At 46.6% G+C, this 16,434-nt stretch overlaps 1 protein-coding gene and 1 non-coding gene across 4 annotated transcripts in view; one reads left to right on the forward strand and one right to left on the reverse strand.

The window, feature by feature from the left end:
• cacnb1 (calcium channel, voltage-dependent, beta 1 subunit) overlaps nucleotides 1-16,434 on the forward strand; it is a 121,424-nt gene that overhangs the window by 22,577 nt on the left and 82,413 nt on the right. The window contains exon 1 of one of the 3 annotated variants that reach the window (XM_078224139.1): nucleotides 11,991-12,211. The exons of the other annotated variants lie outside the window; for them this stretch is intronic. Within the exon in view, the coding sequence (XP_078080265.1) occupies nucleotides 12,173-12,211 (39 nt within the window). The 5' untranslated portion in view covers nucleotides 11,991-12,172. Of the gene's footprint in view, nucleotides 1-11,990; nucleotides 12,212-16,434 lie in introns of those variants that run through there. 3 annotated transcript variants of the gene reach the window in all.
• On the reverse strand, nucleotides 9,772-9,843 carry trnae-uuc (transfer RNA glutamic acid (anticodon UUC)). Its single transcript has one exon. It is a non-coding gene; the product is annotated as a tRNA-Glu (tRNA).

Consider the following 16,434-nt stretch of genomic DNA (forward strand, 5'->3'; position numbering starts at 1 on the left):
GATTTCTCCCCCGAACTAAATGATAATCCTGAGGATGTGGCCGCGTTGTATGTAAGGAGCATTTTAATAATGCTTTTTTGAAAGTAGCTGTTTATTAGCTAAGTTTCCTTTTAAAGTTTTGTCTTTGTGTTGCAGTACCACCTTAAAAGGGCTGCTAACTTGTTTATTAGTTAACAAGTTTATTTACTTGCTGGTATTAAGAGTATAAAGAAAGTCATAAGCCCACAGTCATGGCTGAGTGGTTAAGGCAATGGACTTGAAATTTACTGTAGTCGCCTCTACTTTCTCAGAAGACTAAGGAAATTTGGCATGTCAGCTACGACTCTCACCAACATTTACAGATGCACCATAGAAAGCATTATTTCTGGTTGTATCACAGCTTGGTATGGCTCCTGCTCTGCCCACGACCGCAAGGAACTACAAAAGGTCGTGAATGTAGCCCAATCCATCACGCAAACCCAGCCTCCCATCCATTGACTCTGTCTACACTTCTCTCTGCCTTGGCAAAACAGCCAGCATAATTAAGGATCCCAACCTTCTTCCTTCAGGGAAAGAATACAAAAGTCTGAGGTCACGTACCAACTGATTCAAGAACAGCTTCTTCCCTGCTGCTGTCAGACTTTTGAATGGACCTACCTTGCATTAAGTTGATCTTTCTCTACACCCTAGCTATGACTGTAACACTACATGCTGCACTCTCTCGTTTCCTTCTCTATGAACAGAATGTTTTGTCTGTATAGCGCGCAAGAAACAATACTTTTCACTGTATGTTAATACATGTGACAGTAATAAATCAAATCAAATTAAAATCCCCCTGTAGTTTCTAATCCTGCCGCCTACGTTCCTCGTATCAGCCCTGAAAACCATAATTTAATCTGATAATTTTCTTAAAATGTTGTTCTTGTTTCATTACAGTGCCCCTTTAAGGAGCTTTCAATTGGTTTATGTTTATTCATTTGTTTTATGAAAAGGGTTAATAGTCACACAAGTTTAAAAGTCTCAGTTCCACAGGGAAAGCGATGTGAAAACCACAGGTCTTGATTAAAGCAGACCCAGATGAGAGTCAAGGACCATTTAATTGAACGATGTGCAGCTGTAGCTCATGGTTGCCCATTAGAACAAGGAACAATGCAAAAGGGAGGATGATATACCATTGGTCAGAGATATCGCTATCATTTCTTGATGATATAACATGCACAAGTTTTAATTGGACACTATACCTTTATGTATGCATGATGTAACTTTAATCAATAACTGTGAGCGGATAGAGATAACTTCTATACTTTTATTAGTTTATGCTAATTACTTGTAATCGAATTTGAAACCATAATTGCTTGTATATTTCTGAATTCTGCACACTGGTCTGAATGGCTTAGAGTCCTGTAGCACTACGGTCGTCAATAAATCATCTTGAAACCACTCCGCAACTTTGCTTAGCTACTCGAGGGGAATGATAGTTTTAAATACAAGAAGATAAATATTGCGACAGCCCCGTAACAAAGGGTATTAAATAAAATGACTGCTAGGACACCAGTGTGTTGGTGGGTAGAAGACTGAGATGTGTAATGTTGCATCCTGTGAATAAGCCATCCATTGACTCTGTCGACACTTACCGTTGCCTCGGAAAAGCAGCCAGCAGAATTAAGGACCCCACGCACCCATGGACCTACCTCTCATTAAGTTGACCTTTCTCTACACCCCTAGCTATGACTGTAACACTACATTCTGCACTCTCTCATTTCCTTCTCTATGAACAGTATGCTTTGTATAGCGCACAAGAAACAATACTTTTCATTGTATACTAATACATGTGACAATAATAAATCAAATCAAATTAAACTGATTATCTGTGCCTAACTTCATCACCTGGCTTGGACCCATTTGTCATGATGTATATTTAGTAGCCACACTCTGCTCCTACCTCACAATTCCATGTTATAACACGGGGTGCCATGGAAAGTTTGTACTGGGTCGTAGGGAGCCATGGACCCCAGCACAAAAATCACTGCCCTAAAGGACATCAATGAGCCAGTTGTGTTTTTATGAAAATCCAACAGCTTCATAATCCCTCTTTTTACTAACTTGCATGAATTTAATTAGACTGAACTCAGGTTTACCCAATAGCAAGTGCTTGGTGCATCGCACGTGTGAAGAAATGTTTTTATTTATCTCTTGTTGCTTCTCGGGTCTGTTCCGATTCCCGGTTATCATGCATTCCTCTGTCGGGATGGTTTTGTAGTTTATGTGCTTGTGACGCTCGTATCTCGGGATTGAATGCTTTAAAAAGGCCTTAAACTTGGTGTCATAAGGTGTGGGATCGTGTGGAAAAGGTTGGCTGGTGTTTCTGGTTCTGATCACCGTCCCGGGAACCCTGTTGTAAGTAGTGTTGTGTGTGTGTGAGTGTGTGTGTGTGTGTGAGAGTGTGCGTGTGTGTGAGTGTGTGTGTGAGTGTGTGTGTGTGTGTGAGTGTGTGTGTGTGTGAGTGTGTGTGTGAGTGTGTGTGTGAGTGTGTGTGTGAGTGTGTGTGTGAGTGTGTGTGTGAGTGTGTGTGTGAGTGTGTGTGTGTGTGTGTGAGTGTGTGTGTGAGTGTGTGTGTGAGTGTGTGTGTGAGTGTGTGTGTGAGTGTGTGTGTGAGTGTGTGTGTGAGTGTGCGTGAGTGTGTGTGTGAGTGTGTGTGTGAGAGTGAGTGTGTGTGTGAGAGTGTGTGTGTGTGTGTGAGAGTGTGCGTGTGTGTGAACAGTATTGGGTTTGCCTGCTGGTATTACTTGAGCATCGAGCATTGAGCACACCTTCTAAATTGCGGTTCAGCAGGGCACCCAGTATTTTGATTTGATTTGATTTATTATTGTCACATGTATTAACATACAGTGAAAAGTATTATTTCTTGCACGCTATACTGACAAAGCATACCGTTCATAGAGAAGGAAATAAGAGAGTGCCAGAATGTAGTGTTACAGTCATAGCTAGGGTGGAGGGAAAGATCAACTTAATGAGAGGCAGGTCCATTCGAAAGTCTGACAGCAACAGGGAAGAAGCTGTTCTTGAGTCGGTTGGTACGTGACCTCAGACTTTTATATCTTTTTCCCAATGGAAGAAGGTGGAAGAGAGAATGTACGGGGTGCGTGGGGTCCTTGATTATGCTGGCTGCTTTGCCGAGGCAGCAGGAAGTGTAGACAGAGTCAATGGATGGGAGGCTGGTTTGCGTGATGGATTGGGCTACATTCATGACCTTTTGTAGTTCATTGCAGTCTTGGGCAGAGCAGGAGCCCATACCAAGCTGTGATACAACCAGAAAGAATGCTTTCTATGGTGCACCTGTAAAGGTTGGTGAGAGTTGTAGCGGCCAGATTTCCTTCGTCTTCTGAGAAAGTAGAGGCATTGGTGGGCTTTCTTAACTAAAGTGTCGGCATGGAGGGACCAGGACACGGCACGGTAGCGCAGTGGTTAGCACTGCTGCTTCACAGCTCCAGGGTGCCAGGTTCGATTCCTGGCTCGGGTCACTGTCTGTGTGGAGTTTGCACATTCTCCTCGTGTCTGCGTGGGTTTCCTCCGGGTGCTCCGGTTTCCTCCCACAGTCCAAAGATGTGCGGGTTAGGTTGATTGGCCAGGTTAAAAATTGCCCCTTAGAATCCTAAGATGCGTAGGTTAGAGGGATTAGCGGGTAAATATGTGGGGGTAGTGCCTGGGTGGGATTGTGGTCGGTGCAGACTTGATGGGCCGAATGGCCTCCTTCTGCACTGTAGGGTTTCTATGATTTCTAGGACAGGTTGTTGGTGATCTGGGCACCTAAAAATTTGAAGCTCTCCACCCTTCCTACTTCGTCCCCATTGATATAGACAGAAACATGTTCTCCTTTACGCTTCCTGAAGTCGATGACAATCTCTTTTGTTTTGTTGACATTGAGGAAGAGATTATTGTTGCTGCACCAGTTCACCAGATTCTCTATCTCGCTCCTGTACTCTGTCTCATCATTGTCACCCATTGTACTTGGCACCCTGGAGCTTTGAGACTGAGAAAAGGAGAGAATTGGCAGGAACAGAAGCTCGAGGGTGTGATCTATTTTATGACACAAGATTGTGATGTTAAATTTTGAAATTATTCTGTGTTAACAGCTCATGAATTTTGAGATGTATTTTAGCTGTTTTTGTATCAAACATAGCAGGCATTGTGTATCTCCAAGCACAGCTGGGAAGGCAATTGATAGTGCTTAAATAATGAGAGATTAGAGTTTTGGATCAGGATCTGAGACAGGAATTCTGCTGCGGCTAAAAGGAGTCGCTTAAGGAAGTAGATTTTAACGAAGTAGAATTCGGTGCCAGGGTTAGAAGTGTACTCGGGTTGGGGACATATTAAGGCTGTGTTGCTGGCTGTTTCTGAAACATGGTTTACAGGTGGTTACTGCAGCAGTTCCATTCCTGAGGATAAGACCCACTGAATCTAGACATCTGCCATTGTTAGGTCGCAGTCATTTTATTGCGTCGTTTTGTCATGGTCGCATGATGTATTTTGTGTGTGTGTGTGTTGGGGGGGGCATGGGGGGGCGGGGGGGGGGCAGGTTGGAGGTTGGGGAGGAGCTGGTTTCAAGCAGCACTTTGCATTTTGAAGGAATATTTAAGCAAAGGGACATCACCCTCCTGAAATAGAAACAAAATCTCTTAGCTTAGTTTTGGTATGGAAGATTGTGTGTAATTTCCAATATTGTGCTGTCGATGCAATTGTAACAACTTTAATCAGGCAATTGAGATGGGCCTGCTTAAACATGAATCCCCTGATTAAGGGCCAAATTGATGGTCCAATCAGAGAGCCCCATGCTCTGTATTTAAGCAGGAGTGTCAGTTCCTCTGGCACTCCGGATGTAGACCGCACATGGTGAGCACTCTGTATAGTGTTGTTGGATCTTGTAAATAAAGGAATTTTGGTGATGGGACTTCCGAGGAGTTATTACAGCAATGATGGTTTTCTGTTACAATTTTAGAAAAGGGTAAATGAAGGGTTCTGGCACAATGGTTAACACTATTGCCTCACAGCTCCAGGGACCCAGGTTCAATTCTGGCCTCGGGTGACTGTCTGTGTGGAGTTTGCACCTTCTCCCTGTGTCTGCATGGGTTTCCTCCGGGTGCTCCGGTTTCCCCCACACTCCAATGATGTGCAGGTTAGGTGGATTAACAGTGTTAAATACATGGTGATAGGATGGAGGTGTGGACCTGAGTGGGATGCTCTTTCAGAGAGTTGGTGCAGATCCGATGGGCCAGATGGCCTCTTTCTGCACTGTAAGGATTCTATGGTTCTATGGCAAATGCTTGCTTTGTGGAAACTATCTCTTTAAAGGCTAAAGCTAGCAAGGGTAACTGCACTTGTGTAACGCCCGTGCGGTTGACGATATCTCAAATTGGCAGAAAGTTCAGAGCTTATACATTCTCCGGTATATTAATACATGTGACAATAATAAATCAAATCAAATGGGTGGCACGGTGGCACAGTGGTTAGCACTGCTGCCTCACAGTGCCAGGGGCCCGGGCTCGATTCCCAGCTTGGGTCACTGTCAATGTGGAATTTGCACATTCTCCCCATGTCTGTGTGGGTTTCCTCTGGGTGCTCCGGTTTCCTCCCAGAGTCCAAAGATGTGTGAGTTAGGTGGATTAGCCATGCTAAATTGTCCATTAGTGTTAGGGGAATTAGCAGGGCCACTATATGGGATTACAGGGATAGGGCCTGGGCGGGATCGTTGTCGGTGCAGGCTCAATGGGCGAAATGGCCTCCTTCTGCACTGTAGGGATTCTATGGATTCTATCTATGGATTCAAATATAGGAGCATCGCTCACACAGTGAAGTGCTCAGCTCCATTTTAGGTATAACTCCACTGACATGGGTTCTGTCACACCTGATACTTGACTTGAGGAAATAACATTAAGCTCCATTATATTCAAAGTAAAGTCACAACGCAGGCAAAGGAATGTAAACACAGTAAGAAGTCTCACAACACCAGGTTAAAGTCCAACAGGTTTATTTGGTAGCACCTGTTGGACTTTAACCTGGTGTTGTGAGACTTCTTACTGTGCTTACCCCAGTCCAACGCCGGCATCTCCACATCATGACTACCAAAGGAATGTAAAGCAGAGAGGAGAATTAATTGGGTGCTTCTTGGACTGACAAGATATGGTTCATTGTGTGTTCCAGTGACCTGCATTGGATCTCTTATTCTTCTGCGTTGAAAATGATTGGATTGGATATGGTGCCTTGTACTAAAGTGCACCACAACACCAAATTATGCAGCATGGCCAGTTGTGAGAGACAGACTGTAAGCGGACTGGGACAGGTTGTACACAGGGCAAGCTTGTGGTGGATGACGTTCTGCATCAAAATGTTCAGTGGCACACGATAGTGGAGAAAGAACAGAGAATGGCAATATGTCCCAAATAGTTCAATTCTTAATTCAATAGAGGAACAGAGAGGTCATAGAACCATAGAATCCCTGTAGTGCAAAAAGAGGCCATTCGGCCCATTGAGTCTGCACTGACTCTCCAGAAGAACATCTCCTCCAGGCGCACCCCCTGCCCAATCCCCATAACCCCATTGATTTGCCATGGCCAATCCACCTAACCTGCGCACCTCTGGACATTTAAGGGGATATTTAGAGTCATAGAAGTCCACAGCAGAGAAAAAATCCCTTCGGCCCATTGCATCTACGCCTGTCAAAGACAAACCCACTATTCTAATCCCATTTTCCAGCGCCTGTCTTGTGTGCTTTGGCATCGCAAGTGCACACCTAAACACTCCTTAAATGTTATAAGAGTCTCTGCCTCCATCACCCTTTCAGGTAGTAAGTTCCAGACTCCCACCACCCTCTGGGTGAAAAAGTTTTTCCTCACATCCCCATTAAACCTCCTGCCCCTTACCTTAAATCTACGCCCCCTGGTCATTGGTCCAATGGGAAAAGTTTATCTGCCCTATCTATGCCCCTCAATCTTATACATCTCAAACCTGTCCCCCCCTCAGTCTTCTCTGCTCCAAAGAAAATAAATCCAGTCTGTCCAACTCTCTTCATAACTAAGACTCTCCAGCCCAGGTAACATCCTGGTAAATCGCCTCTGCACCCTTTCCAGTGCTATCACATCCTCCCTACAATGTGGATTCCAGAACAGCACACGATACACTAGCTGTGGCCCAACCAATGTTTTATATAGTTCCAGCATAACCTGCCTGCTGTTAAACCTTCTTATATCCACCTGTGTACATGCACACTTCCTGATCCTCGCAGCTTCCCAGGGTCCTATCGTTCATCATGGACCCACCCGATGTAAACGGGAGTGGAAAATCCCAGTGCTAAGCTGGCACTGCTGGGGCGAGCCCTCTGTGGAGTCCGTTTGGGGGTTCCCCTTATGTATGTGTTGGGGGAGGGTCACCCTGATGCTTATTAAAGGGGGGGGGGGGGTTGCCCTGAAGCTTGTGAGGGTTGGGGGATGTGGGGATAGGGGGCCACCCAGATGCTTATGGGAGAGGGGGATAGGAGTTTATTTCAAATTCAAATCATGGCACCCTTTAATGGTGGTGCCCCAATCCCTGTGGTGCTGGTGTTACCAGTTCTATCCTGCCCTGCCCTGCCAGAGTGACGGCGGTAACCATGCCCCAGATTCACTGTGCACAGAGCGCCAGAAAATCTGGACAGAAAACTCGGCAGCTTTTTAATTCATTTGTTAGTGTCACGAGTAGGCTTACATTAACACAGCAATGAAGTTGCTGTGAAAATCCCTTAGTCGCCACACTCCGGCACCTGTTCGGGTACACTGAGGGTCAATTTAGCATGGCGATGCACCTAACCAGCACGTCTTTCGGACTGTGGGATGAAACCGGAGCACCCGGAGGAAACCCACGCAGACACGGGGAGAATGTGCAAACATCGCACAGATGGTGACCCAAGCTGGGAGTCGAACCTGGGCCCCTGGCACTGTGAGGCAGCAGTGCTAACCACTGCTGTGCCACCGTGCCGCCCCTCGGAGAGCTACATGCCGGCTTTCCTCGCTGACACTCTGGCAAATTGTTGGAGGATTCTGCCCAATATCTGCATTACTGTGTATGGCTCATTTGAGGACTCATTGATGTAATAACTTCCTCGGCACTTCTTCCTGCAAACTGCTGCAGGGACCCTTCTTCCCCCCGAGAACTGCTCTCTTCACTTTGTTTTACACGATCTCTAAATGTTTCTGTTCCAACTGAAGAGTTTTCTCGTGCCCCAGTGGAGTCTCTTCTTAGTAACAAATGCTCTGCTTTGATTTTAACACAGCCAATTATGTGATATCATCACAGTATACAAGCCAGGCTTCACTGTTGTATTTCCCTCCATCAACTATCTCAAGGTTTTGATTGTTCCGCTGTACTGATGGTGTGCTGTAAGGGAGCCAAACGGGGCAGCCAAATTGCTCACTGCAAAGTCAGCAGTGGGGGCGGAATGGCCAGCACACCTCCTTTGACAGCGTTGGATGAGAGTCAAATTCTGACCAGGCACACGGAGAACTCGGCCACAGCATCAGGACAGAGAGGCTTGGCACTGCTAGGTTGGCACTGCCAGGCACTCCCGGGCATGTTTCTCTTTCCCCAGAGGCTTAGAAACCTGACAGCACAGAAAGGGGCCATTCGGCACATCGAGTCTGCACCGACCACAATCCCACCCAGGCCCTACCCCCATATCCCTAGATATTTACCCACTAATCCCTCTAACCTACGCATCCCAGGACACTAAGGGCAATTTTTTTAGCATGGCCAATCAACCTAACCCGCACATCTTTGGACTGTGGGAGGAAACCGGAGCACCCGGAGGAAACCCACGCAGACACGAGGAGAATGTGCAAACTCCTCACAGACAGTGACCCAAGCCGGGAATCGAACCCAGGTCCCTGGAGCTGTGAAGCAGCAGTGCTAACCCACTGTGCTACCGTGCCGCCCTCAAAGGCTATTCTTACCTTTGTGCTCCTGATGGATTCCCTTCAGCTGCTTCAAGTTTTTAAATACCTGTCGTAAGGACAAGGTATTTCTACTCAGTGAGGGGGTGGGGGGGAGAGCACTTTAATTATATTTTACTTTATTTAAATATTTAAGTTTTATTTATATTTTATTTGAAGTGAGGTTCCTGCTCAGAAGTTAACTGGCGCGGGGTGTGGAAAATTGGAAAATGAGATCTCGCCAGTGAGAGTTTTGCTTTCTAACTCTCAGGACATTTTAGGCGCACATCACCATTTACTCTGATGATCAACACAGGCTCAGAATCACCCCCATCATTTCTAATATATGAAATAGTTTAAGTCAGGGTCAATCTAGATGATTACTTCTTGAGTAAACCAGAAAAGTAGCACTAAACCATTGAAACATTAATTTAGAATTGATATTAAGAACATTTCTTTACTGAGAGACTGGACGATCTATAAAATGTTGCTCTTTTTCAAAATGCAGTTCATAGAAACTCTACAGTACAGAAGGAGGCCATTCGACCCATTGAGTCTGCACCAACCACAGTCTCACCCAGGCCCTATTCCCGTCACCCCAAACAGTTCCCCTGCTCATCCCCTGACACTAGGGGTCAATTTAGGATGGCTAATCAATCTAACCCGCACATCTTTAGACAATGGGAGGAAACCAGAGCAACCGGAGGAAACCCACATAGACATGGGGAGAATGTGCAAGCACCACGCAGACAATGACCCAGGGCCGGAATTGAACCCAGGTCCCTGGTGCTGTGAGGCAGCAGTGCTAACCACTGTGCCACCCTATAAATCTTCATCCCCTGACCGGGAATCGAACCCGGGCCATGACGGTGAAAGTGCCAAATCCTGACCACTCGACCATCAGGGGAACTAAAAGTAAAATGTCCCAGATGATTGTAGGCTGGTGGTGACTGAACCCACGGATCACCGTGCCTCAGGCAGGAGAGGTTGAGCCTTCATGAATAATCTCATTGTCCCGGTACAGGAATTGAACACACACTAAGTGGGGTCGCTTTGTGTCACTAACCAGCCGTCCAGCCAACTGAGCTAAACCAACTTAATGCTACATTTGGACAGTCGGTTTCATTGGGACAATCGATCCTTTATTTTGTTCTGTATCTGAATCGTTACAAACCTTTAGCTTCGTCTTTGATTTTTCTCTCAGGTTCTATACACACTGGAATAATTTCACTACACCTTAATTATCCAAATGTTTGCTTTGCATTCAGCCAAGTCCATTGAGACCGATTTTAGTCTCCAGGCTAACTTTCGGAATTTCCGTTCATCGGAAGCTGCCTTTCCCGAATTTGACAAATTCCACATTGCTGCCTGTGAAATTTTGGTTCATCCAGGGACAATCGCAATGAGCAGATCAAATTTTCAAATTCACAGGGATGTGCTCACTTAAAGATAAGTGGCTGCACGTGGGGGTCATGTATATGGGGCGTACTCCTGCTAATTTTTGGCAAAAGGTTGGGAGGGCGGAATTGGGGCGGTGGTGGGGGGGTGGGGTTGGGAGGGCAGAGCGGTGGGTTTTCCCACCATATTTTTAAACATTTTTTGGCAAAAAATAATTAAATGGCTGGGTCCCACAATGTCACGCCGGCAGAGTCAGCTATGATTGCGCTTGCTCTGCCAGCAATTCAGTATTTAAAAGATCGGGGCACCATTTATAAAGGGCATCCTGATTTTAAAAAAAATAAACCACAGAATCCCATCAAGCCTGCACTGACAACAATCCCACCCAGGCCTTATCCCTGTTTCCCCACGCATTTACCCTGCTAGTCCCCCTGACATTAGGGACAATTTAGCATGGGCAACCCAGCTAACGCGCACATCTTTGTACTGTGGGGGAAATTGGAGCACCCGGAACCCAGGCAGGCACGGGGAGAATGTGCAGACTCCACACAGACAGTGACCCAAGCCGGGAATCGAACCCGGGTCCCTGGCGCCGTGAGGTAGCAATGCCTCTATTGTGCCACTATGCCACCCCACAGAACCCCCACCCACACCAACATGAATGGGCAATTAACATGTAGGGACTAACAAGCGTATTTAAATGTATGCAAATGGAAATGCCGGCACGGTGGCATAGTGGTTAGCACTGCCGTTTCACAGCGCCAGGGACCTGGGTTCGATTGCCAACTTGGGTCCCTGTCTGTGTGGAGTTTGCACATTCTTCCCATGTCTGTGTGGGTTTCCTCCGGGTGCTCCGGTTTCCTCCCACAGTTCAAAAGACGTGCTGGTTAGGTACATTGACCCGAACAGGCACCGGACTGTGGCAACTAGGGGAATTTCACAGTAACTTCATTGTAGTGTTAATGTAAGCCTTACTTGTGACGGATAAATAAACTTTAGACTTTTAAAGTTTTGAGTGTATAGAATGCTGAAATGGCTGGATTCAAAGCAACAGAGTTGGACTCAACCATGAAACACACAACAGTTGAATACCCTGTCAATATTCAGTAATGTATATGACTTGTATCTCAGTATGAGGGTAGAGACAGGGACAATGATCTCTCAAGTTACAAACGCTAGTGTCTATGGCCTTGTTCCACCAGTCACTGCTCTCAGGAGGAGACATTAGGGAGAAAAGAAATCCGCATTTCTCCTCTTCTGCCTTCTTCGTTCCCAACCATGCTTCCTCCCAGCTGACCTTTTTTTTTTAAACGGGGTTAAACCAATTCCAAATGCCTGAGATGCCTGGTTATCCAGGAGCTCGATCCAGAAAAACACCAAGATGGAAAGGCATCCCTGGCTCATTTTGATGACTTCAGCAATGTAATGTAACACAAGCCATGTGCACACACACACACACCCACACACACACCGAGACACACACACAAGGAGAAGAGGGATGCTTGCTGTTCCTCGGGACAGTTGCTTGCATTCCGAGCAGCAAATCAGGTTAGAGGGCCGGCGTCATCTGCTGTCAGCTATTTTGGACTTTGAGTCAAAGCTGGACTGCCAACTGGTGCCTTGTCCTCCATTAGTGACACTGTGGCCTTGCTCCTTTCTACAGTGGAAACTACGGCCTCTCAGAGTGCACTTCACTGTGTCAAATGTGCTACCTCTCCCAGGAAACGTCCTTTTCTATCAGTGTAAGAACTTTTTGAAGGTGGGGGGGAGAATATTTTCCCCGAGGAGAGAAAAGGAAAAACAAATCCGAGAAGTGCAGGCCCCGAGTGTAGCTGAATATGGAGATGTTTCTTTATGGACTTGATGATTTAGAAGTGGTAAGCCAATTGTTTTTTTAAAAAAGAAAATAATTAATGACTTCAGCTGTTTTCCAGGATTTGGCAGGTTTTCTTTAGTGGCTTATTGGCTTATTTTTGCATTAGTCGATCTGTGTAAGTTTAGTGCTAAGTGTTACAGTTTTTTCAAAGGTATTGAACAGCCAATGCGGTTTGTAGTCCCTTCTGCCATTAAGTCTCGTGCCTGTAGGGTCCTGATACTGTCCATTCTCGAGGTTCAGAGGTCTCCTGTCAACACTATAGTTAAGAAAGCCCACCAATGCCTCTACTTTCTCAGGAGGCTAAGGAAATTTGGCACGTCCGCTATGACTCTCAGTGGTTTTACAGATGCACCATCGAAAGCATCCTTTCTGGCTGTATCACAGCTTGGTATGGCTCCTGCTCTGACCAAGACTGCAAGGAACTACAAAGGGCTGTGAACGAAGCCCAGTCCATCACACAAACCAGCCTTCCATCCATTGACTCCATCTATACTTCTGGCCGCCTGGAAAAGCAGCCAGCATAATCAAGGACCCCCACGCACCCGGGTATACTCTCTTCCACCTTCTTCCGTCGGGAAAAAGATACAAAAGTCTGAGATCACATACCACCCGACTCAAGAACAGCTTCTTCCCTGCTGCCATCAGACTTTTGAATGGATCTTCCTCATATTAAGTTGATCTTTCTCTGCATCCCAGCTATGACTGTAACAATACATTCTGCACCCTCTCCTTTCCTTCTCTATGTACGGTATGCTTTATCTGCAAAGTGCGCAAGAAACAATACTTTTCACTGTATCCCAATACATGTGACAATAATAAATCAAATCAAATCCCTATTCATCCAGTGGAATCTTGCAGGAGATTAATTAAGGCCTCAGCAGGATTTGTCGCATTTGAAGATGCTCTGATTCACTGGAAAGCCCAACCTGCACCCACTGTGCAGACACATGGCTACACTGGCCTTTTGCTATCTGAGTGATGTAGCAGCCACGTAGACCCCTTAAGCTCAGGTTCAGAAGGCAGGAGTTCAGGGTCAGTGTTTGTCTGGAGATGCCTTAGCAAGGGCTCCATTTGGGGTGTGTACATTCTATTAGATATGGAAACCAAAGCCTACCAACCCAACCATCACTGAAGATGAAGAAGTCACAAATGGTCAAAAAGACTGAGATCAATTTAAATTTGGTCCTTCAATTTATCTCTGAGTCTCCATGGGAGGCTGTGGTTGGTTTGGAGTCCTGTACAATTTCATGGACATCGCTGTCCAGATTTTCATTGCTCCACCATTGTTGGCCGAGCCATCAGCTGCCAAGGCCCTAAGCCGCAGAATTCCCTTTCTAAAATAAAGTTAAAGTTTATTTATTAGTCACAAGTAAGGCTTACATTAACACTGTAATGAATTTACTGTGCAATTCCCCCAGTCGCCACAGTATGGAGCCTGTTCGGGTCAATGCACCTAACCAGCACGTCTTTTAGAATGTGGCAGGAAACTGGAGCACCCGGAGGAAACCCACGCAGACACGGGGAGAATGTACAAACTCCACACAGACAGTGACCCAAGCCGGGAATTGAACCCGGGTCCCTGGCGTTGTGAAGCAGCAGTGCTGACCGTTGTGCTACCGTGCCGTCCACTCTCTTGATGCTCCTTAAAACCTCCCTCTTTGACCAACACCAGTCATAATATTGCTTTGTGACAAACTGTGTTAACTCTTCCCCTGAAGTGCACAGGGATGTTTAACGACATTAAAGATGCTGCATGAATGCATGTTGCCTTCCCCAGCGGTGATTATAAAATTGTCAGGCTCCCATCATCCCTCTCCAATAAAGATCCCACAGCACTATTTTGAAGAAGAGTCAGGGAATTCTCCCTGGTGTCCTGACCAATTGTGCTGCCTCTACCAGAATCACTGATAATCTGGATAACCTGGCCTTTGCTGTTAGTGGGAGCTTGCTATGCACAAATTGGCTGCTGTGTTTCCTAAACTACAGCAGCACAACTTCAAAAGCACTTCATTGGTTGTAAAGCACATTATAGAATCCCTACAGTGCAGAAAGAGGCCATTCGGCCCATTGAGTCTGCACCAACCACAATCCCACCTGGGCCCTATCCCCATAACCCCATGCATTTACCCTAGCCGGCCCCCCTGACATTAAGGGGCAATTTACTGTGGCCGATCCACCTAACCCGCACATCGTTGAATTGTGGGAGGAAATCGGAGCACCCGGGGGAAACCCACGCAGACACGGAGAGAACGAGCAAACTCCACACAGACAGTGACCCAAGCTGGGAATTGAACCTGGGTCCCTGGAGCTGTGAGATTATCTTGAGATCTATCTCTCTTGGTGTGCAAAGTTTTGGGTTTCCCAGATTTTCACACTGGCCCGGTAGGGGAGGGGGGGGGGGAGTGGGGGGCGATTTTGATCCTGCACTCTCTGTCTGCGGGAATGGGGGCGTGTGCCATGAGAGGCCAGGATGTCAACGCATAGTAGGGGAATCAGGAATGGGCTGCGACCCCTCTCAGGCAGCCTGAAGGGCCTCGCACTTGGGGGCAGATGACTGCAGTGTGATTGGAACCCGAACTCCGGCAGTGGTGTGAGGACACAGGGGAGAAGCTGCGCGGCAGTCCAAAACGTTAACGGTGCAACGTTAGATCTCAGTGGATCATGAAAGATTGTTCTGCGTCACCCCATCCAGCAGACTGGTGAGGGCTCGCTCCGAAAAGCGCGGTGCTGCCTACTTGCCTGCCTTCCCCTGCAGTCATTGTGGAACAAGTGGTGGGGAGCCGTTTATATGGAGCTTCCCCGGTGCTTACAGCAGTGAAGTCGCTGCGAGGCGGGCGAATCAGAGGGAATGTGTGAAACCCGTGAGCATAAAAATTATCGTTAATGAGGCATAGGCTTTGGCCGGAAAATGTTGGTGTGAAACACTCACGCCGGAACCAACACTCTGCCATTTTTATGGTAGGATTTTGCCCGAGGTGTGCAAGAGATTTTGCAAAAGTTAATCGAGACAGAACAAGTCAGGGCAGCACGGTGGCACAGTGGTTAGCACCGCTGTCTCACAGTGCCAGGGAACCGGGTTCGATTCCCAGCTTGGGTCACTGTCTGTGTGGAGTTTGCACATTCTCCCAATGTCTGCGTGGGTTTCCTTTGGGTGCTCCGGTTTCCTCCCACAGTTCAACAATGTGCGGGTTAGGTGGATTGGCCGTGCTAAATTGCCCCTTAGTGTTGAGGGGGGGGCTAGCTAAGGTAAGATGCATGGGGTTATGGGGCCTGGGTGGGATTGTGGTTGGTGCAGACTCGATGGGATGAATGGCCTCCTTCTGCACTGTAGGATTCTATGATTCTATGAAAGAAAAGGTGGGACTCATTCCCTCCTCTTGAACTACACGATGATAAAAAAATATTGGGGTCACCTTTATGATGTAAGGGTCAATCTCACAGACACTGCTGTGAGCAACTAGGGAGGAAGATGTTTTTTAATTGAACAACTTTGTTAGTTAGTCTTAAAGAGTTGGAAGGTGGGGGAAAAGAGGTGGGAATTAAGGGGGCAATTCCTGGAGGGAGGTCATAGGTTGAAGCCTCCAGGAATATGTCCACTCAAGAGTTGGCAACCCAAGCCCTGGGGTAGAATAGTTCTTCCTGGTTACTGCGATGCGATTGGTTTCCAAATATAGTGGCACATTCTAAGCATGTTGGATGTATTTAGTTCAGCTTCATACCAGGCTGGATAAAGGAAGAACATTGATGTGATTGTGAGTGACAGGCTGCTCTGGTATTCAACCCCCTGACCCTTAGGGTGGAAGGCAAGTCAACAGCCTGTTAACTGAGCAACCACCAGACTGCTTTTGAATTGTTTGAAGGTTCTCCAGCTGTCTTTTTCACAGATCCCTGATTCTCTGAGCATAAATAGGTGGCTCGGCAGATAAAGGACTGATTGACAGAGAGAAATAGGCAATTTCAAACTGATACTTTGGTGCCATTGATTGATTAAATCTACAGATAAGACAAAAGTAAATGGTATTTCTTTCAATCACAGGGTCAATCAATCAATTACATGGCCAATATTGTCCGCCCATAACCCCTGTGCCACCGTGTCCCATCTCGGTATTGTTTTGTTTAATACTGCTCCTGTAACACTCCTTGGGACATATTGGTATGCCGAAGATGTTAGACAAGTTGTTGTTGATTCTTGCCTCAGTAAAAAGCTCCACAAATGGAAGCCCT

This window comes from Mustelus asterias, chromosome 11, assembly GCF_964213995.1.
Source record: "Mustelus asterias chromosome 11, sMusAst1.hap1.1, whole genome shotgun sequence".
Lineage (NCBI taxonomy): Eukaryota > Metazoa > Chordata > Chondrichthyes > Carcharhiniformes > Triakidae > Mustelus > Mustelus asterias.